At 40.8% G+C, this 24350-nt stretch overlaps 1 protein-coding gene across 1 annotated transcript; it reads right to left on the bottom strand.

Moving 5' to 3' along the window:
• Positions 1 to 4998: 4998 nt before the first annotated feature.
• On the bottom strand, positions 4999 to 23011 carry ppp1r2 (protein phosphatase 1, regulatory (inhibitor) subunit 2). Its single transcript, XM_087852782.1, has 6 exons — positions 22645 to 23011; positions 12375 to 12482; positions 12144 to 12227; positions 9176 to 9273; positions 6258 to 6425; positions 4999 to 5664 (listed from the first exon to the last, which is right to left on the bottom strand). The coding sequence occupies exons 1-6, from the start codon at positions 22770 to 22772 to the stop codon at positions 5645 to 5647; spliced, it is 606 nt and encodes a 201-aa protein (XP_087708908.1). The 5' UTR covers positions 22773 to 23011; the 3' UTR covers positions 4999 to 5644.
• Positions 23012 to 24350: the final 1339 nt, after the last annotated feature.

Here is a 24350-nt window from a genome sequence, read left to right as displayed (position 1 = left end):
ATTTAAAGTCTCATTTAAAGTCTCTGATATTGCCCTACTTCATACTGTCACGTGCAATGGTCCCAAAGAGCTTTTCCTTTTGATTTTCTTTTAGGAAACCACCACAAGACGTTGCCATCAGCCCACAAATGATAAGCAGACTTTAGTATCTTTAGTAACTTTTAATTTAACTGCTTTTATGTCAGCAAAATTAAACATAATTGAAGGTTTTTTCAATAAGTTTAGACCCATTTATCAGTGCACCCCTAATGAAGTAATGACACAAATCAGTGATGTGGATTTAAAACACACTTTAACTGGAATATAGCAGAAGTACAAACTGTTCTGATAACACGTGGAAATCACTGTGACTTATAAAGCATCTGCTTGTTTTTATTTGACAAAATAACATAAACAAATTTGGCTAATGTAGCATAAATCATTATGATTCTCTAGTCTGCTCACATATACTTTATTTTTTTAGTTTGTAAAAAAGAAAAAAAAATCCTTTTATGGGCAAACTGGGCTTCAGTGTTTGTTTACAGTACAGCTCCAGATCAATGTCCAGCTGCAGGCTTTACTCCGTTTGAATTATGCTATGAACAGATCCGTTTATGTCTTTCATTCACTGTAACATTTAACTTTTGGGTGACAGAGAAAGAGCTAAATGAAACCAGTAAGTGTGGACATGTAGTCAAATTCACCAAAAATTATAAAGCTGTAGCTTTTGTTTTACCCACATTCATTGATGATGACATCACTAAGCACTGTGCTGTACTGTAATCAGGGGTTAGCCTCAGGTTTGATATCTAAACCTGTGCTCAAAAAAAAAAAGCTCGAACCTAAAACTGGTTAAACCAGGTGGATTAGGTCTGATTATTCACTCTGAATTATTCTCAGACATTACAATAGTTCATCCAACTGCTTAGATTGCTTTTGAAGGTGACACTGTAATGTGTATCCAACTGAACTGAGCTGTGCAAATGCAAACAGGGCTGATTATATTTGCAAACAGCATATTCCATTAATTTTATTTACAAGGCACTGCTGGCATCATGAATGAGAGCTGAGCCCCCCTAAAAGTTTAAACTTAGAATCGCCACTGGTTCACATTTCCTGCACCTGCAATGTGCACAGAAGGTGTTGCGTTAACTGTGTCCATGATTTCCCTACAGATGTGACTGATACAGCTGACTAACTCTTGCCAGTAGCGTGTTTTATGTTGGAAACCAGGCGTGTGAGGGATAAAGTTATATTAAAATTGAAGTTGAAGCTTTCAGACTGTTTTAATAGAAAATATTTTTATATAAATGAATTTATATGTAAAGAAAATATGCTCTGCTCAAAACAGACTCCCTGTTTTTTCCTAGTTTGGCATAAAATATGAATCTTTATTATTATAATTATAAAGGAATTATAATCTTGCTGGTCCATAACATCGAAAACAGGCAGGAGTGATGGCTCTTTCATTGCCGACACGATCTCTGAGGCGGACGGGATGTTCCCCACTGTGCTTTACACTTCAAGTACACGAGCACTCCACGAGAAACACTGAGTGCAATAATGAGCACTTTTCCCCGGGAATGAAAACAAGTTCGCCTGCCTCGATTACAGTACAGCGACACTTTGAGGCTGAATAGGACCTCAGATGATGCATTTCTTTTTTTTTTCCTTGCCGGAAACACACACACCACACGAAACACGCAGAATAATCCTTTGCACGGAGAATGTCAAGCTTTATCCTCTGAGAATGACTAGAAATCCTCCGGGAAGATGAGATGTTTTGTGTGACAGCGTCATCTGGTGGCAGCCTACTGTTAAGAGGGTTTGTTTTTTGTTGTGTCTGTGAAGGTTCTCAGTTTTTTGTTGTTGTTTTTTTGCTTATTTAAAGAATCTGTATGTTACCAACTTTGAATATGCTTGAAATAATTTTATTGTTGATATATTTTATGTACTTTTTTACTTTTAATTTGTTTACGCACCATTAGCTCAGTCATTATATAGTGAAAGTCAACTGTGATGGGACTGTAACAGGGTTAATGTAAAGTAGATCACCTGGAATCAGGCAGAATATCTGCTTTAGCTTAATGGAAAAACAGATTTTTATCTGTGCTATAATGCAGTGCAGACTTCTGAAATAAATCAGGGGTTGTTGGGCAGCAATAAAGTAACTTAACATTAAAAAGCAGACCTGAAGATTTTATGAATATTGCATATACTCACTAGTGTTAGGTACACCTGTTTGGCTGCTTGTTATCTAATGTCTAATGTGCTAATCACTTGGTAGCAGCTTAGTCCATTTATCCATGCACGTCTGAGCAGCACATTTGGGGGAAAAAGGCAATTTTAAGTGCAACGTCGTTGTTGGTGCTCCAGAAGCTGGTCTGAGTGCTTAAGAAACTGGGATTTTCCCCATACAACCATCTCTATGGTTAACAGAGATGAATTGCTCAATAAAAGACTGGAAAAAAAAACTTTGCCTGGTCTGATGAGTCTGGGTCATTGCTGACACATTCAAATGGTGGTGCCAGAATTTCATGAAAGCATGGATTCATTCTGCCGCGTATCACTACAGGTAGTAGTGGCATCATAAATGGCTTCTTCCAGCAGGATAATGCAGCAGCTTAAATCATCCCAAACAGGTGCATTAAACTAAAAATAAGTTCACTCCACTCAAACAGCCACAGTCACCAGATTTCAATCCAATCTAGCATCTTAGTGATAAGAAGGATTCACACCATGGATGTGCAGCCAACAAATCTTCAGTATCTGTGTGACGTGATCGTGTCCATGTGGACCAAAATCTCGAATGTTTCCAGCACCTGACTGAATGTACGGGGGGGGGGGGAAGCAACTGTGTATTACTAATAAAAAGTCCAGTTAGGTTAGAAGCTTCAAATATCTGCGAAGTCATTGTTAAGTATTATAACTGAGTTCAAGAGACTTTTCTTTAAATGGTACTTTTATTTCTGCCAACTTATATGAGGACTACTTGGGGGGGAAAGTATGTTAATGGAATGGACACATTTATAGATTCTAAATATGGATTTTTCTACAGCTTTCTTTTCTTTTTTTTAAAAAAAGAAAACTGTAGAAAAAAATCTTTAAAAATAAATTGAATGATGACCTAAAACGGCGTCTCTCTCTCTTCACACTCATGTCAAGAGAAAAAGTTTAAACGCCCAAAAACTAGAGGACCAAACAGTTGTGTGAGCTGCAGTTAAGAAAAGCTGTGTAATTTGTGGCTTTAATCAGACAGAAACACGTTTAGTTCAGATTTTCTTGCTCCAAAACAAACCACACGACAGGAATTCCTAACAACGTGTGTTTAATGGTCAGAGACAAAAAAAAGAAAGGAAAAAAATATATAGACAATCTGATGATGCAAAGAACATGCAGTCTGGTAGTTTAAAAAAAACAAAACAAAGTACAGACACGGATTCGACATCCATGTCACTCTGAGACAGTGCAAAGTCGTGGGGCTGCTTAACAGTCTATCATCCTTAGAAAGCAAACCGAGGGGGAACAAGTTGTGCGAGACACGGGAAACAAGCAACGGGGCATATCATGTTCATTTTACACACATGTACAAAGATACATGAGAGGCACGTTTTCTTTTGATGAGTAATAACCACCTACGGGGTGATCGTGTCAGATTTTAATCTTGTCCTTTTTATCTAAGTGAGAAGATGAAGTCCTCTGAACTCTTCTATCAGTCTATGGATTCAGTCATCGAAGAAGAGCAGCTTCTAGAGAACATCGACTTCCTGTTTCCTGATGAGAACCCTTTGATAATTAGCTGCTTGAATGGTTTCCCCCACTCACTTTACAGAGTTTCTCTTAGAAGGTGTTTTTATATAAGACTTTAAAATAAATCCAGAAGTCCAAATGTTTCAATGATTTTCCGCATTCCCACAATATAAAGCTCAATACTTTCAATCACAGTGAGGAATTAAAGGGTCAGAGGGAAATGAAAGCTCCAAACACGAGACGGTCGAGGCTCCTGCACGCTTTTCATTTCAAACACCTCCTCTTTGTTTACTAGACTCAAGTCGTACAGTGTGTAGTCGGGATCGGGACCTTTGCTTTCTTTCCTCTGTTACTCGAGTCAGACTACGTTGCAACTTCCTCGGCGCTTGCAGGAACACCAAACATTACAAAAAACCATCGAAAGCCACTTCCGACGTCTCCATTAAGGTCAGTAGCATCAGCATCTCCTTCTACAGAGATCCCAAACTGCATCACACCAAGATACTCGACAAGTCCGACAACTGGTGTGTGATGAAGCTTAAAACACAAACTAAATAAAATAATCACAGATTCTGTCAAAGCTCTAATGCAGTAGGCAAATTATGCAAGAGCAGAGCCAGCGCTCCAGTGGATGTTTTACCTCAGCAGCAAGACTTCAACACAGCCCCCAAAACACTGTTTAAATTACCGTTACTGCTCTGCCGAGGAAATAAGAGAACACTCATACCGTTGATCTTCCCTCATTTCCCAACATGCACCAGCAAAAAAACCGATTTTAGTTTAATCTGATTTAAATACAGAAAAAAAAGTGCCTCAGTAGACGTCATACAGGCCGAATTTCTCAGTGGATTCGATCAGGTGCTGATGAGGTACGCATGTTTGTAAAACTGAAATGATGAAACTGAGAAATACCAAACAATGTGTTGATGTAAATACAGTTAATGTGTAGCCATATGGGAGAGTATCATGGTGAGGCACTGTAAGTAGTGGCTTATAAACCAAACAGCCCAACAGCCCCACGGTCAAGACGCCGTCTCAGTACAGCCCTCAATCTGAGATGCACTGCTCTACATATTACAAATGTTAGAAGTTTAATCAGTGTAAGGCATCAAATTTTGATTATTATTAATTTTTTGGTGGCAAAATTGAAACTTTGTGGGCTACAAACAGAATCCCCAACTTACTTTAACACCATTACGCTAATGAGAAGTCTTCAGCATAACTGTTAAAAAACGTGAGTGTGGATGAAAGCAAACAAACAAACTGGTCTTCATTTGGACCAACTTTTATCACAGACAGTACTCAAGGGGGAAGGACAACACAACAGAGCATCGGGTTATAAAGCAAAACAAAAACATACTCAAAAAAAAAAAAAATATTCACAGCCATCGGAGAACGAGCCGTCGTCATGTCTCGGATACGCCTTTGAAGAGGTCGTGGGGTTTCCCCTGGCTTCCTCCAGGGCTGATGTGCTGGCTCTGTGGCCGACAGAGGAGCCGTGTGGAGCGGCCAGACGGGAGTCCTGGTACTTTTTTTTTTTTTTTAAAGGCCTTGATCCTCCATTCAGGGTCAGAATCACACCCTTCACTGCGACGCCAGTTCAGAAGAGGCGGGAGGAAGAAATTCTTGGCAACAGGAGAGGGAAGAGGAGGGAGCAACAGTCTTCTTTTGTGTGTTGTACAGACTGTGGGGGTTGAAAAAAACCAGTGTGTCATATTGCACAGTTGGAAGGAAAAGTAGAGCCAGACGTGTGACCGGGAGTTTAATGGCTGCTGAGAGTCGTTATATGGGTGTTGAAGCGGTGTTTTGCTGTGTTGCTCAGTGTTAAAAACATCAGCAGCATTGTCTTTCTGATTCTTGAGTCGACAAATACACGCACACACAAACACGCGGGGCTGAAGGTCGGAGACGGCGTCTACGAGTCCAGAGAATCAGCTGGAGAAAGAAAGACACAAAGACGTGAGAAAAGACAGGAGTGGATATATTTTGATTTTATTCGGCTTTTTCATCCTGGAAAAAGTGGACGTGAGTGAGCCATTTGTCGTTTCAGTAAACGGACCAAACTCATGACTATAAAGTTTGGTCAAAGTGATTACACGTTGAGACATGCGAACTAATGAGCAAAACAATTACTTCTACACGCAACTGAAACATGTCCAGTAAAAAGCTTGAACACAGCCATTCCTAAAGTGAAGAGTTCTACGACCCACTTAAAAACCAGAACATCCATGAGGCCCACCCGATCTTAAATCTTCCCTCTAATAAAGTAATGCCTTGACTTTATTCAAAAAGCATAAACACAGGCTGTTGGCTATAAATTGCTACCTGGGCATATGCAAAGAGTTGAGGCATAAACAATAAGAATAATCAGTAATATCACAAACTAACCACTTCCTACTACCAACTTGAATTCACTTTTCATATAAATAAAAACAGAATTCAAAGTGCCCACCAGGGGGCCTCAGCTCACACTTTGGGAATCACTGCTCTAACAAATACCCAACAGGCCGCAGTCTCCCTCCCCTCACCTTCCTGTGGCGGGTCAACACTGATCTCCTCCGTCTCCTCCGTGTCATCTCTCATCTCCTCGTCTTCGTCAGCTTCTAGCTCGCTGGCGATGAGCTGGCGGGCTAGCTTGATGTTTAGGCCCTCGTTGTAGTGCATCTTCCTCATCATCTGAAACTGTTTCTTTTTGGCTACAGGGGACAGAGACGTTTGAAATCACTTTAATTTGCCAAAAGCAGCGAGTTCAATGCTGGCATGTTATAAGTATAATGATAAAACAGAGCTTGACTCGTGGAAAGGTTGATGCACTGTAAAAGCATGCAACAATACTGTCCTGCATCTGGCATCAGTAAACAATAATCTGCAATAGACAATATAGTAACTATAGACAACAATTTTCAAGTGTCTGCAGTTTTTTATTTGGTCTAAAATAATGAATAAGAGGGAAACACACGTGCCTGTTTAAAAAAATAAATAAATAAAAATCTCAAGCATGGCATGACCTGCAGTCTGGACATTGCAGCGAGGGTCGCTATAGCAACTAAAAGAAGAAAGCCAACATCTTCACACAAAAACCTCAGCAATCATATGGATCGGTTTCACTGACATCCAAGAGAAATGTTCCAGTTACACTTCCAGACTCAAACACTATCCTTCGTCCATCGACAACTAAACAAGGCAAGTTTATTTGTATAGCACAATTCAACAACAAGGTGATTCAAAGTGCTTTACAGAGACATTAGAAACAAAAACAAATAAAAAGCATGATTTAAAATTGATTAAAACAAGCAAACAAACAAACAGTATATAAAATCAAAAATCAAAACAGATAAAATCAGGACAGTAGATAAAATCAGTAGTTAAAATGTAAGTTTTGAAATTTAAGCTTAAAAGTGTGGATTTGGTGTTTTATTCAAATGCAGCTGAGAACAGGTGAGTCTTCAACCTGGATTTAAATAAACTGAGTGTTTCAGCTGATCTGAGGCTTTCTGGGAGTTTGTTCCAGATATGTGGAGCATAAAAGCTGAATGCAGCTTCTCCTGGGAACTGATAAAAGACCGGATCCAGATGACCTGAGAGATCTGGAAGGTTCATACTGGGTCAGGAGGTCACTGATGTATTTTGGTCCTAAACCATTCAGAGCTTTATAGACCAGCATCAGAACTTTAAAGTCTATCCTCTGACGGACAGGCAGCCAGTTAAAGACCTCAGAGCTGGACTGATGTGGTCCACTTGTTTGGTCTTAGTGAGGACTCGAGCAGCAGAGCTCTGAATGAGCTGTAGTTGTCTGACTGATTTTTTAGGTAGACCTGTAAAGATGCTGTTACAGTAATCAAGCCTACTAAAGATGAATGCATGGACTAGTTTTTCCAGGTCCTGTTGAGACATCAGATCGTTTATCCTTGAAATATTCTTGAGGTGATAGCAAGCTGACTTTGTTATTGTCTTAATGTGTTTTTCTAAGTTTAGGTCTGCATCCATCACTACACCAAAATTTCTCGCCTTAAATTTGGGTGTAGTGAATTTTCATTCCTTCCCTAATGCCATGCACTCCTGTGGTCATGGAAACGCTCCGATTGACTTTGATTAGCCCACACCGCATCCTCAAGGACACCGATAACCTTCACCGGTGAGTCAGAGTGGATGTTGTGAATGTTTACGCGACTCCTGCATTTCTGCTGTTTGATCCAGCCGGCCTTTGTGTAATGTAAGCAGTTTTGTGTGGAGCCTGTTTGAGACCTAACAGAGGCGCTGCTGGCCTGTGTTTACGCCTCACAGTGTCAGTGATGCGGCACTGGCCAACTCAGCATTTAATGCACACATCTGAGACGGTAAAGGTTACAACGAGGTTTGGCCAAGCCGAAGCAGAGTTTCTAATGTGTGAAACGAAAACAGTGGGCTAATGAAACCAGTTCAGACACTGCATGTAGGCAGAAATACAGAGCAAATAAAAACATTTAGTGTCAGTACTTGTTGATGTAAGACTATTTAATAATTAAAAAAATAACTTTGTGGCTGCATAATAAAACTGTATGAATATTGCTGGGGATGAACTCTGCTACTTTTGCACACTGAGATGAAACCCCGGGATAGTTTACTTCTAATTTAATTAGATTCTCAGATTATTATACTGCAAAAAAAACCATCCAATCCCATCTTTGGGCTTGACCATTACATAAATAAATTAACTTAATTAACAACAGATCATCTGTGGTGGAAACTTCAGTGTTAGAGTACTTTAATGACGATTGTATTAACACGCACTAACACACATCTGTTGTTATTGCTTTTAACAAATCTTATCCTGTTGTGTCACATGATTAAACTGCATGTCAAAAAACTGCTGATGATGCTCTTGCAGTTGGGAGGATATTGACCGGATTTGTGACTTTCCAGACTGTTCTCTCGCTGTTACCTGCACAGGCGAGATATAAATATAAAAGCCAGCAACAGTAATACATTCTGTGTGTGTGTGTGTGTGTGTGTGTGTGTGTGTGTGTGTGTGTGTGTCTCCTAATACAGCTCTGCATCTGAGAGCGGAGTGTGCCGAGAGTGTGCACAGAAGGGCAAAGTGGGAGAACAGTCAAACGCATGCTGACAGAGAGAGAGTCAGTGTGTGTGTGTGTGTGTGTGTGTGTGTGTGTGTGTGTGTGTGTGTGTGTGTGTGTGTGTGTGTGTGTAGGAAGTCAGCAGAAGGTCAAGAGCACACCGAACACTTGAGCTCTTTCTCAGTCTGTCCCCTCTCCTGCCAGCACTTGGCTGTGGAGTGTCACTCTGCATTTAGTCACCCTCACAGCTGTGTAGGACACTTTGTGTTGAGGTGGAAGGAATACACAAACAGGTGAACTGCAGGACGCACACGCCAAAATAGGCTGAAAGCCCGTGACCGCTTCAGAGAAAAAAATTGCAATATTCCACTGAAATCTGAGTGGAGGTCTACCTTGTTCTTCGGGAGTGAGCTCCTCTTCCTCCTCCTCGCTGCTCTCCTCCTCCTCCTCTTTCATGAAGCGAGGCTCTGAGCCCTCTGCTGCCACCAGCCTTAAGAGAGAAACAGAAAGGCCATACATCAGGAGATTCACAATCCAATTTTACTTGTCTTAATTGTGGTTTCACTCTATTACAGAAGTGTGAAACCAAACGCAAACAGGCAATGACTGATAGAGCCTCAAGTCACTGTGAGTGGTTAAAACAAACAAATAAACTGGAGAGAAACAAAGCAGGAGAGGCAATAGGGGAGGTGGAAAAACGAGTAGGCAGAGTGAAAAGTGCAGGGATGCGAGTGTGCGAGTACTCAAGCATGAGATAAAAATAACAAAGAGCTTTAACAGAGGTGGACAAACTGAATAACGAGTCATGGCTGAGTGGATGGTAGTGAAAATGTGAAAGTGCCCGCGGGGAAGCTCCCATTTACTGTGCAACTGCTCTCCAACCAACCAGCTCGAGAGAAACACGCCAATTTCTCCACCGTTTCTGTGTGCTGAAACAACGCTGGCGAAGCATTTTGAAGACTTGAGGAAGAGAGATGGCACGTGAGATACAGTTAAGAAGCAAAGGCAGCACAGGAAAAGCACAGTTGGATAACTGATGGATGACGGGAGCGAGAGAGAGTAGGTGCTGAGAATCTAGACGAGGAAAAGCGCAGAGGAAGAGAGCAGCTGCTGCACTATCTGGAGGGTTTAGTGTAAAACAATGGCTGGCACTCATTGCACAAGCAAACAAAGGCGGCTAATTGACTTCCAAGCCTGAAGCTAATCGCTACACTCTGGAGCACGCACACTCGAACGAGCTCATCCCAACTCTGCGCCGATGCGCTTATGTAAGCACAGTAACTCACAGCGGACACGCTTCTCGAGCTTCCCGTTAGCGTCCGCGTCACGGCTCGGAGTGGCTTCTGAACACAGGCCTTTTGGATCGCAGTAGCAGGAGACAATAAGATGTTATCCGCCCTCCTGCTTTCCATTTGTGTCCATTAATTATGACACAAATCACTTGTTTCGTAAAAGCACCTATCTTCAGTATGCTCTCAAGCTTCAGCTCCTAATTCAGTATTTTCACTCCAAGAGATTACACGTGCAGTGCATTCAAACTGGATTCGATAATACACATACTGTAAAATTCTCAGATTTCAAATACAGACAGTGAAATAGTGGCTTTAGCAAGCGTGTTACATAGGACTGCACCATTTTGCATTAAAGGAGAATCACGATTTTTTTGCTTAGAATTGAGATCACGATTCTCTCACGATTTTCTTTTCCAGTATAAATATTTATTGCACTTATTAACTGCACATCAACTTCGTAACAGTTGAGACTGAACATAAAAACAATAAATAAACATAAAAACAACAAATGTCTCACATTTTGTTGTTGCTGCAAAATGTTGTACTGCTTGAAATTCCGTCTCCACCGTTGCTCGACACTGCGTGTATAGAGCAGGTAGTGCAACAATAGAAAAATAGTTGCGGGACGGCACTGTGTAGCGTTTGTCTAGGGTGTTGATCATTTTCCTAAATCCCTCGTTTTGCACAGTGTTGATGGAGCCATATCTTTGGTCAGGTGATAAGTGATAGCCTCCGTAATTTCTTTGTGCCTGCGGGAGTTCGACGGGTACAGGGAAGCGCTGTATAAGGTTCCCGTTATTGATGTTTGGGTGGTTGACCGGGACGGATTTTCTCCTGTCACTTTCTCGTCATCCCTGACGTGCTCTCCGTTGTTTTTTCCCTGCTAATTTTAGCAGCCAGCTTCTGTATCACGTGGTATAAGGCTCCGCCCTTGTCATTTGTTGAGCAGGGAGAGTGAGCGCTTGTTTTCATGCAGATTACGTCCCGGATCAAAATGCGGTACAATCGTCGTCGTCTTTTTTCTCTCTCTTTTTTTTTTTAAAATCGTTGTCATTTGGAAATGAGATCGCACATAAGTATGAATTGAGATCGCGATTTTCTAACGATTAATCGTGCAGCCCTAGTGTTACAGTATAGAGGAAATTTGTTGGTAGACCAAAAAAAGGGTTTAGCCCCAGCCTGAGGACAGCAGAAGAACCTCCAATGTTAGCTGGGGGTTTGTTAGCATAAGCAGTAATAAGATGTCCATGAAAGAAAGCACTTCAAACTCATTGATAATCAAATCGTGTTTACATCTGTTTTCATTCCCAAATACTTATAAGCCCAATACAACACTGAAAAAAGAAGCTTATTTCCGTTCCTACTCTTATTTGAATTCATCATCCGTGATAACCTCACAAATCTGAAGCTAATTCCTTTACAAATAGTGACACTGTTGCTGCAGCATGGCAGATAACTGCAAAGTGACACAGGCACTCAATAGCCTTGCTTTTATACATGAATATACCCAGGTGGCAACAAGTTGAGTCAACTCTCATTGCAAAGCATCGTAGACAAGTTGCACTCGGTGGCTCTGATTGACGATTAGACGGCAATTATTTGCCAACCTTGGTTGGAGACAGGTTGCTTCCCACCTGATGTGAGATTGATTCCCTTGCAATTCAAAGTGGTCACCGAAACTACTTGCAATAGGTCACATATTTAAAAACGAATCAGCAGGATGTGACCATATGCTGGCATTATAGTCCTTCTTCCAACTTCCAGCGTACATTTAAGTAAAAACACTTATTCATTGAGTATATTTGAAGTCATACTTTAACTGAATGGAACAGCTGTTAAAAAAAACACACAGACTGCTTCATATGTTTGTGGATCAGAATATTACTACAAGTTCTGTCACTGGGTCTTATGGATAATTGTGCAGTAACACGGCGCTCAGTGTCTGAAAGCCATCGGAGTCATTTTTATGCACATTCCCGTCGAAGGACAACAATGATCGCGTCTCTAATCAGCTGCACTCTCGCTTTTCAATTGCATTTGTCTCCCAGCGCTCAAGTTCAATTCTTACTTTGATGCCAGGTCATCGACTGCAAGTCCACTTTGGCCGTCTGAGTCACTCAGTGCCCCTTCATCTTCGTCATCCCCAATCATCCTGAAAGAGAAGTTTATAAAGTGGGAAATGAAAGCAGGGCAAGAAAAAGTCCTGAACAGTCAGGCACCTCTATAGTAAAAGAAACGAATGATAAACTGCCCTGTAGAGCGCTACTGTTTTAGTAATATTTAAAATGATATTTTGAACCTGTTGTAAGGTGTGCTGGGTTCATCGATCTTCATCAGGCCGTAATCTTTGTCAGGTGGATGGTATGTGGCCAGGATGTTCATCTCATCCCATTTCTGCGACTTCTTCCTGTAAAATGGATGGAAGAAGAAGGGTTAAACAGACAGTCACTCAATGTGGACCACTGCACACCCAGCTACCATCCCATCCACAGTTTCCTTCAGGGAGACGAGTGAACAGATTTAATCTAGGACTGAATGTGCCCCAGTTTTCACTCAGACCGCATTATTTTGGGAACACAAACACACACACACGGCCCAGAAATGTCCTCCGCACCAGTTTGTCCCAGCAACTACCAGGAAGTGCCACGGTCTTTGCTTTTGTGTCAAGGTAACACATTTTAGATGCGGGTGTGGGTTTGAGTGGGTGGTGAGGCTTATCAGCTGTGAGTGAATGAGGCCAAAAGTCCAACAACTGACTCATTTGAAACAATCGCATCAAGAGTTGATTCTGGTTCCATCTCTCTTTAGCACGTCTGCTTCTAATCCCTCAAATGGTTTTATCCTCATCTGGGGAATAAGGTTTTCACCTCGGCTTTGTTTTGTTCAAAAATTACACTAATCCGTGCTCCCCTTTCAAATCCTTAGAGGAAATGAACTGAGACAAAGACAGCAAATCAGTGCTGAATTTGAATTTGTGCTCAGGAGGATAAAGAGAACACCTGCCACCTGCCAAGAGGAGTGATGCTGCTGTTTCTTTTAACTCACAGAAGAAGATGTTATTGCACTGCCAAGAGTCTGGCAGATTTCTGTAGACTTACTCGTAATAATTTCCATTTTATATTCACATTTCTTTCTCCTTTCAGTTTATTCCAAGCCAAGGAAACTTTCTACTTTTCACACATTTAAAACTTCTAATTCCAGACAAGTTCAGGCAAACAGCCTCAATTCAAGGTTATCAGGCTCTGGTTAACCCAGCTCTGCTTTCTTCTGCTAAGGTACCACATCGTGACTTTGTTCATGGAACAAAAGGTCACGTATCACGGGAGACAGGAAGGAGTGGGAGGCAGGAGATGCTTAATCCACCGCCTCCTGCGACAAGCCAGAAAAGCTCCACAGACTTGAGCGCTACAACTGCTTCATGTGAATGAACTGGTTCATTAAACTGTTTACATGAAAGCTTCAAACACAAGAGCTGCGTTTATGTCAATTTCTAAACAGTTGGACTCGTGCTGAACTCAGACTACACGAGATGTTTGCCTGTCATGATGGGGACTGCCTCAGATTAAGTGATTATAGGATGACAAACTCTCTCCTTTTCATGCGTGAGAGGCATGACAGACAGCACGTATGTCCCTGGTCTATCTGGCGCGCTGTCTTTCCTGACGACATTAGGAAAGAGGGCATAGCTTTTTTTAATGTAAACAGATCAGATACATGTGCAACATTGTCCCTATTATGTCATCATGCTAACAGTGGTACACAGCTGGGTGGTGGAGAAAAGATTCTCATCAGCTGGCAAAATGCTTCCTGCTCACCAACCTCACAGAAGTGGCACCGCCCAACCCTCCAATGTGACAGCTTATTTTTACTGTCAGGATGTTGTGATGCATTCCAAGGCAACTTTAATTTTCGGGCATTATGACAAAAGAATCAACTGTTGGGGGACTTCACCCACTGCTGTTCCCAAACCAAAGCAAAGGCCCTGCGATGTCCGGGCTGGGCTATAACCAGGCTGATGTAGCTTTCCCATACATGGATTAAGGCTAATCTCAGACTTCTCAGACAAATTCAAAAAAGGAACTTGACTGGAAGAACAGGTAGATCTTCTGGCTTGTCACAATGACACATCAAAAATGGGAACAGAAGATTAGTAGATCTCAATACTGAAATAAACCTTCCAATCGCCAAGTTTGGCTAAAACTTGGGCACCAAATGGGCCAATGCTGCTGGCCTGAACTGTGGCTCACAAAGTGGCCAAGCAGTGGAAGAAAATAGGTCAAGGTCAAATTTATTTATATAGCACATTTAAAACAGCCGATGCTGCACAAAGTGCTTAACAATATAAAAATGGCATTAAAAAGCAACAATGTAATACAATAATAACAATAAAAAACAATAATAGGACAGTAAAAGAATTAAAACAATAACTAAACTAATTCAAATAAGACCAAAATGCTTGGGTCATAGTGTGTTAAAAGCCAGGGCAAAGAAATGTGTCTTTAGTAATGATTTAAATTGCTCAAGTGTTTGTGCAGATCTAATATTTAAGGGGAGACTATTCCAAAATACTCTAAATAAGCTGCGTTTGGAATGAATGCACAGAATCAATGTGCACTTTTTAAAAATATATCAACCACAAAGCTTTCATCTGCATCAAAGTATTCCTGACCTGAGATTGCTGTGGCTCCTTTCTTCCTACTTGACAAGTTGGGGAAAATTTCAGCTGCAAGAGTCAAATCAGACAAGACTAAAGACAAGCAGAGCTTCAGCAACATAACAGCAGACTAGGGTCTTGGAAATAAACAGGATTTTGCACATTACAGTGTTTTGTTTACTTCACTCTAGTGTTTCATTTATATTTATAAAAAAAAGAAAAGAAAACAGAAGCAGACCCCTCTGTTTCATTCCCACCAAACATCTTCACTAAGTCATTAAGAGCATCGTGAAAATTGTAGCGCAAAGATGAAGCACCTGCCTCTGCACGCGAAGAAAAAACAGGACACGACCAACTACTAGTACACACTAAATATAGAGCTCCATCTCTTATGTGATGATGACTTCCTCTCGAAGGTGGTCAACAGCTGGCGACATAACGCTTCAGGAAAACTCATTAAATAGAGTGAGTCATCACTGCGAGCTGAGCCGTGCTATCAGGTGGCATAGGCAGAGGGCGGTGAGGAAAGGTCCAGCCCCTGTGCCCTCTACCGCAGCATCAGCCCGCCAGCAGTAACAGCAGCGGGCACAGTTTAGAAACAGAGGTCAGTATAAATTCACAAAATATACTGCTTCCTGAGTGCTCTAAGCGAGTGCCATGACCTGGCTCACGGGGAAACAACATAAAAAGGAAGCGTGCCAAGGGGAACGCTTAATTAAACCAAATGAAAGTGCCAAATTAAATATTTACAACAGGGAGCGTGGAAAATTAGCATTAAAGCAGTAGCAGCCAGGGAAAGGAAATGAATACCAGCCACAGGAAAGAGCTAATCAGTTTTTAAAGGTGTCCCCGTTTAACTTTGAATTTCACCAAATATCAGCTCTGATCGAGACCACACAACAGGCAGACGGCCTGACAAGAAGGCCATGAGCCACCTCCTCAGTTACTACTGTGCAGACTGTGGTGGTGTGAGAGGAGAAAAAACAAAACAAGCCAATACCAGGTTTGTGTGAGCAAATCACTCATGGTTAAGATAACCTCCTATTAAATCCATCTGCTGACTGCAAACTGTTGAGCAAGCAATAGAAAAGATAACGTAGACAACCATTTGAACATTTATGTAGTCGTTATCATTTTCCCTTTGTCCTCTCCAACTGATCTACTGTAAACCACACTGGTAAAAGTGGCCTATATCTGCTTGCATTTACAGATGATCACAGCCAAATAGTCTCACAATTATTAGACAACACAGCAACTTTTTGATTACCCATTTGGCAGGTCAGTGATAATACAGTGAGAATTATTAAGATATATACTTAACAAGTGTGCGCACCCTTGGGTACAGCACAGAAAAAGATTACACAAAGTTTGAGAGACGGCCAGCTAGAATTAGGACGAAAACTATTCCTTAAGCTCCTCTGATCTGCTCAGACTGTAGAGAAAAATGTTCAGGGGAGAAGCGGAGCAGGGCGGAGCACAAATTAAATGCACTAGCAATCACGATGACGTCACGAATCCTAAACTTCAAAGGTCAAATGTTTCATTTCATCTGAACAAAACTACACCCGCGGGTGGTACGTCCACACGTACCCGGGTATTTTTGAAAACGCAGATTTTTCTATGCGTTTGCACCTTTCGTCCACACGTAAACGCCGTTTTCGGTCACTGAAAACGGAGATTTCTAAAAACTCCGGCCAGGGTGGATATTTTCTAAAACTCCGTTTTTGCATTTACGTATGGACGAGAAAAACGGAGAAAATGCAGCGTCAAAGGTGTGCGCCTTTTTTGACGTCACACTGTGCGCCACGTTATTGTTTCGGTGAAATGAATTTCTACAATACTGTTAATTGTTCTCTCTGCAGTGTTTAAATGCTTACATATACACACACAGTTACTGTCCCTCCACACATACGACTCGGTTCTGCTTCTATGCCCCAGCTTTGTTTACTATTTCCCACCGAGGCTTCTAGACTTCTGATTGGCCAACATTTCTACACGGCTAGGAATATAGCGCCACCTGCTGCTTTGGCATGTTCCTAGCAGCGTTTTCCTTCATTTCTGCCTTTACGTGTGGACGGGATTATTTTTTAAAACGAAAACGGAAAATCTCCATTTTCAAAAATACCCGTATACGTGTGGACGTAGATTACGACCCACTCCTGGGCCATGTGCCACAAAAGAGTAAGATATCTGCACATTTTACTGCTTCTTAATAAAGCTGTGGTCACACTTTAACCTGGTAGACAAGAGGCTGTTAGACACCTGTTGATCTTTCCTCGATAAAAAAGCTGGCTGGTCAACTGTGTTTCCAGTTTCAACTGGAAACACAGTTGACCCCATCTGACCTCTACAGAGGAGTGTAAAATGACAGCCAGAGGTTAACAAAGTTTTGTCTACTATCCATGTTATGGAAAATCAGAGATTCACTGCCTACCAGTCTGACACTGCATCATACAGCCATGATGAGGCCTGCGAGACAGTTAAGGAAAGGTTGGATTTCATGCAGGCATCAATGAATTATATATGACTGGGTGTGAGACTCAGACATTACTGTTAACTAAATAGCAGTGGGTGATTAAAGGGACAAGGAACAGTGCTTGTTTTTTAGCCATGAATGCAGAAGGAATATAATCCCCGCTTCTAATGAACCCTATTACTTTATTTTCTTCTAAGATTTTTCTTTGCTTTTTCAAATCCAAAGCAATCTCGTGGCAGTTTGTAAAGCTGTCACACCTGCTGATCTGCAAACTCATGTCTGTGGACACGTGCGTTTTTGTTTTCTTGAATTGAATCTGCTCTGTCGTGTTTGTAATGATCTTTGTCCGCGTACAACACAAGATCAACATTTTCTGCTTTTAAAAAAAAAAAAAGCAAAACAAAAAAAGACAACTTCACCCACATTTTAGGCGTGGCTGGGGGTCGTTGACGCAGCGACTCCTTTCGCCGCTCACATCAGAGCCATATAGGAGACACATACCATTCACACTTTTGCATTATTTATTAACACATAATATGTGATTAATTCAAAATACATAACTTTGTTAGGTTTGGAAAAAGAAAATCACAGCTTGGGCTAAAAATGCAACTATGTTTTCATGGTCACCATGGTAACGTGTCCAAGATTCTTGTGAACAACAGCTCATTCAGACATGCCAATGTTTCTACTCAAACACAAAACTTTGTATTTGTGCCAAAGGTCGTGATAAAAAGGCCCCAATTCATGTCCATGAACACAAATTGCTGGAATAGCGGATCCTGTTTGTTTCATCTAAGAGGTGATAAAGAAAAAAAATCTAAAAGGTGCATCGCACTGACTGTAAACCACAGAGTCAGACTAAGAGCGCATGAAGCGCGTAAACACAGACAGGTGGTCACATAAATGAATGGTGGGTTTTTGTAAAGCTACTTCAGGATATCCTGCTGGCAGAGCGAGCTGGTGGAGGGAATGTGATGTTTTATACAATTGAAGATGATAAGAAGGAGAACATGTTTGTGCTGTTGCTCTTTGTTAGTGCTGCCAACTTAAAATCATGGTAGAAATTAGCCTTACCAACTCTTTTGTGAATGACATTCAACAGGGCAAATTATTCAGTATATAAACTGCCTGTATTCTACAATAAAACCTTCAGATAATAAGCCTTTAAATACATTCATGCACACACCGACTATTAGAGGTGGGAATCACCATACACCCCACGATACGATATTATCACAATACTTAACGCACGATACGATATTATTGCAATTTTTTAAAATATTTTGCGATATTCAGATTCTGTACATAAAGGTAAACTTTATCAATATTCATTTTATCTAATATCAAAGTCTCACACTCAGTCTTTCTCTGATTTCAGTTTTATTGTTGACAAACTGAACCGTTTGTATTACAGTCTAGTCCAACTTAACTGAATGCAAATTAAAATTAGTAAACTGTCATGTTTATTGCTGCAAAAAAAAAGTTAAACACATTTGGACAGTGAAGGAATGTCAGGATTCTTGCTCAGAAAAAAGATCAACATGCTCTGAAGTCAGAGCACCAAAACGTTTTTGTAACAAAATATCAATTTCTGCTGTCCCTGTATCGATACATTATTAGCAAACAAAATATCACCATACTACACAGTATCGATTTCTTCCCCCACCCCTACTGACTATTGGGATGTTTTAAAAAAAACCCTGCTTTGTAACGTTGTGCTGGTACCTATGAAGGAGACTTTGACCTCCAAATACAGGACACTCATTAGGACAGAGATAAAAATACAAGCATTTAAAAAAACAAAACAAAAACACTGTTATTTAACAAATGGCCAAAAATAACAAGACCATCTCTGTTGAGTAAGGTAACACAGAGTCATTGCTTTAACTATACGCACACCAGTGATGTACATGTGTAAACCCCCCCCCCCCTGAAAAGTCCCATTTAGAGATAGAAACCCTGGACTGATAAGGCTTTAAAACTCTAGATGATTCTGAAATCAGCTTTATTGTGCATTACATCTTCCTGTGTTGCTTAACCATTTGATTCTCAACAACATCTATCAGACTAAATAAACAACTTTATTTACAAATTAGTGTGTCTCGTGGCTTTTTTGTTTTGATTATTTTGTTGTCTATTTGTTTTGGGGGCTTTGGGGGGAGGGGATGACAAGCATTTACCCAAGGTTTTGAAAATTATGAAAAATGTTTGAAGACAAAACATTAACATCTATATTGGTACAATATGAGAGCATGGATGCTCTGCATGCAGACAGTGTTGACACGGTCCAGCTCGAGTTCTCCATGGATTTGGTGCTTGGCTGCACACGGGATCCGTCCAGAAAACTCTTTTTCCTCCACTTCCTCGTCAGTCAAAGGGCTATTTTTAGAACAGTACGGAAAAAGCTTGATTCACTGTTGAATTAGGAATTCACTATTAACTGCCATGCTAGTATGGCCTAATTTCTCATGCTGCAGCTCAGAGAGAGCTCCTCCTGTCTAGACGTGATGGCACGGGATAAACAGCAGGCACAGTGGATGGTAAATCACAGTTAGCCTCTGCCAAGTAAAAAGAACTGGATGGTTACCCTTTGAAAGTAACCAGTAAGACATGTGGAGGGTTTATTCATGAACATGATAAATGCTGTTACTGATAGAGTCCAGTGAGCTCCCAAAAATGTAGCAGCATTTGGCAGGTGGGTGGTGTTAATAAATGTCCATGACTATAAAGCACACAGAACTCATTTCATGTAGCGCATTAAAAGCCCTCATATGTTGTGTACATTTCATCTTTCTTTCATCTCACTTCATCACATCAACATATGTAAAGCTGTATCCTGTAAGCAGGGTTCATTTTTTAAAACTTTAGCCCATAATGCAAATGTGCTTTGCAGTGACTCAAACATGCTCAAGGGTTCTGCGAGCAGTTCAAATCTTAATAAGACACTAATGAGGGATCTGAACCTCTCTGCATTAACCTTGATAACTTCCTGTGCAAACGTTATTCTTTTTTGCTTCAGGTATTCCTCCTGTCACAAATACCCAACTAAGTCATCATTTTTGATCTTATTAGGATTTGTGTCCACTCCTCGATCACTCTATGCCACGTCTCCTAATGCGACACATTACCGGGATAATCAAAAACAGCAGAGCCAAATGGAACCACCTTGCTTACTTATATATTGTCCCTTTGTTAAAATTTGACCTTCTTGGCACTAATACAACCTAATTCAACAGCTTCAAAAGTTTGCTTACGCACAGTTGCCTGACGCCAGAGAGAAAACAGAAAGTTGGCCGTGGAAATGACCTAACTGGATTCGGACATTTGGTTCATGTTCCCTGCCACAGTCAAATGCATGTGAGAAGGTGAGGCTCCAGACAGAGAGAAGCTAACCTGCAGCTCTTGTCAACTCAATCCTCAGCACAAGTACCTAACAGGCAACAGGATGGCTGATTAAGCAGTTTTCTGCACCGGTTTCTGCATATCAGCATTTCATTAGGTACCCTAGTCACGTCCCTGTGAGACTATTGGCCCACTCTGATTTATTTGCCCTGCAATGGTTCCGAATCTGAAGCAACCCCACCCCCATCCTTGATATCTTTGCTTGGTGTCCTTTACTACTAGTGGTTATGTGAGCAGTCGCGCTGGCCAACATGAAGTTGGATGTTAAGCCAAATAACGTGAGGTGCCCATAAAATCTGATAGGCAGCTGGAAATAAAAGTCACATTAGATGTGTTCAGAAAGCAGAGGTTATACCGAGCCTCATGAATATTCAACAGCAGTGTTATGAGATGTGAGTGTGTCGTCCCCCCCCCCCTCCCTCATATCTGATAAGAATCCCACATTATTGCTGTTCACATCAATCTGAGTTCAGTGAGGCAGGAGCGCATCTACACCCTTTTTATTTGACTAGGTGGGATACTGTCACCTGTTCAACTTATATAAGGATAGTCTTTCTAAAACACTAAATGGGGGAGAGCCTTATTAACCATTTGATATATGCTGTTGATTTGGATGTCCTGTCCCCTTATGGTGCTGGCTTGCAGCAGCTGTTTCAGGTCTGGTTTACAGTATGGTACTGAATTCAACCCTTGAAAGAGCAGAATAATAATCACCTTGACTAAAGTGAATCAGAATCCTTGATTTCCCTCATTTTGTTTGGGAGACAGTCTTAAATGTGTCCACTAAAGTTAGATATCTGGGTCACATCATCTCGAATGATCTTCGTGATGATGACGATAATATGAACAAGGAAATAATCCCACATGTGTTCAGATGATGTTAAAATACCTCTTTTTTAGAGCCTGTTGTACTAGATTTCACACAGCAGATTTGTGGTGCTCTGGCAGTGTATCAAAAATGCAAAAGCTTGAGGTAACATAAAGTGATGCATTCAGAATCTTACTCAAAGTAACATGATGTTTGTGACTATGCCGATGAACTGATTCAGAAAATATGATCATGTTTCTGAGGACAACCATGTTTACCACAGACAGTTGTTTCAGTGATAATGTCAGTGTCAGACATAAATATCAGAGGAAAATGAAAGAGGACACAAATCTGAAGTCTGGCAGACTAATCAAATCTTTGGCAACACGTAGTATTTAGTATAAAGTTTAGGGACAGTGTGAGCTAGTAACAGGGTGTTGATTGTAGCTGTGCTGTAAATGTCGTAGATATCGATCACTCTAATACATCCTTTAACAGGCAAAGTGTTACACGGTGCTTGCATTAGACATGCATCGGATGCAGTGTATTTCTTTAATATGCAGAGGTTTTTCCTTATCCAAAGCTTGATCCATGACCATAAAACAAACCACTTGCTGCTTAAAATCACTGGCAGAGAAGGTTGATGAAATTAATGGCCTTAGATTAGGTCATGAAAATCCTCGATCCTCTCGCAATACATTAGTCTACACATCCATGCGTAAACGCGCCACTTTTTGCCCAACTTCACGTTATTATGCCTATTATGGCAACGGTCATCTGAGAGCTGTCACTATCGCGGTAACAGCTCCACACCTTCTTTTACTAGTGCTGATTCATGCTACTACACAGTGATGGGCACTGAAACCTCTAACAGAATAACCGTTTGTTAGCAGGCGTTAGAGTCACGCTGCATGTGGTGATTGTTTATTACAGGCTAACAGGCTAACCTGCTTCGAAGGGGGTGTAATTTACACTAATTTACACCGTGTAAACGTTTGCGCTCGGTCATACCTCCCATCAAGGTTTAAATCAGAGACGAGACATCATACTGTCTGATAGTTACAGAAACACCCAGAAAGTTCTCAATTCGGCACCACACACAACACCGGCAAACATTAACAGCCAATGAGGTGACAGCGGGGTAACGTTAGAAAGGCTAACAAGTGTTTAGCCATCGTTAGCTAACGTTACTCGGCTACCAGCCTCAGCACAGCTCAGGCAAAACTTACTGTTGGTCATCCTCCGAGAGCCCCGGGACTTCTTCTGTAATCTCTTTTGGCTCATCGTCGGGCAGCGACTTGTTTGTAGCGCTGTTCTTGTTTTTCAGAATGCCTTTTATCGGCCGGGGAGCTGCCATTCCCACACGCTGACTGTCAGACCGGTGCTGGCTTTCAACTATTTCTCCTGCGCTGATTTTCTTATTCTGTGATTTATACGATTCAGTTACAAAACACAGACTCTGGTTTAATGGTGCACTCCGTCATAACTCAGTGCTCGTCCTCAAACTCCGGAGAAATCTAGTCAGGATCCTGCATGTCTACTCTCTCCCCGGTTGTACACTGACTGGTTGGGCGGCGGGGTAACAGCGCTACTAGCGGGTCTGCTCGACGCGACATATCGCGCGATTTCTAAACGAGATTTCATTTTTTCATCTGGTGCTGCGTTTTTGCGCTCGGAAAGGACAGATTTTACAAAGACAAGCCATTTAAAAAAACTTACAAAAGACAAAACCCCATAACAATAACAAGATTATAATTTTCTAAAAATAACGTAGGCTGTCACCTTTAATTGATAGGGTCAATTCTACATAAACGTCAATTTTTTAAACACTATAACAATACTACAATATAACTTTTTGACTTCACATATTCTCAAAAATGACAGCTTAATGATTTTAATGATTTTTTAAATAATTTTTGTACATTTACCTTACTCCTTCGGCAACTCTGATTAATTGCTTGCTTTATTTAAAAAAGAGAAAGAAAGAAAGAAAGCAACAAAAGTGTCTTGAAAACAGTTAAATAAGAAAAAATGACACTTCATTTTCACCAACAACACTTTCTACATAATTTACATGCTTCAACAGGAGTACGATGAAAGGCATTTAAAACCTTAGAAAATATTATTTCTTCAGTCTCTCAGCACATTTAGTCACAGAAGAAGAGGAATGCAACAAATCCGGATGAGATTACCATTTTCAATCATCTTTGTTAAAAGTGTGACATTTATTTGCTACAACAATGAAATTATTAGAAAAGGAGTTAAAAATGAGTAATGATGGACTCCCTTTGATCTTAACCCTGAAGTCTAAAAAAATTGATAGATGTAAAATTATCACTTTATTGTGTTTAATGTGCAGGGGGGAAAACACACAGTAACACCAGTGACACACATCTGGGGACACACATATGGCACACAGCTGCGGTATACAGTACTTTAAGAAACATTGATGCTTGAAAGAACTGCATGAACAGCTTTTGATCAAGTTTATTTGCACAGTCAAATCCAGTTATTAAGTAAAGGCTCTAGTATTATGTAAGGGAACATGCCGGTGACAATTTTCATGAAAAATGCCTTTTACAAAGTGGCTGCTACAGGGCATCAAACCACATGGTGTCAGTCATATTTATTAAAAAAATATATTGCATTTTAAATGGTAAAAAAATATTTTTGACATAAAAGCAAAGCTGTGGCCACAAGCACTCATATGGTGCTTGAATTGATGTATAACTGATTTAATAACCAATACTGTCAAAGTGATGGAAGGTGTACTTGTTCAATTAACATTGTTTCATTTTAGGAAATAAATAATTTGTAACTTTGAAGCATTTTTTTAAGTGTAATATTTCTTTAAAGGCCAGGGACAGAAAAACAGACATTTCCATTGAATGACCTCATAGTGGATACTTTTTAATTCTAACAGTGCGTGTTTCAC

The sequence above is a fragment of the Neolamprologus brichardi genome, chromosome 15 (genome assembly GCF_056152115.1).
Source record: "Neolamprologus brichardi isolate AB-2024 chromosome 15, ASM5615211v1, whole genome shotgun sequence".
Lineage (NCBI taxonomy): Eukaryota > Metazoa > Chordata > Actinopteri > Cichliformes > Cichlidae > Neolamprologus > Neolamprologus brichardi.
This window is presented reverse-complemented; position numbering and strand designations above follow the sequence as displayed.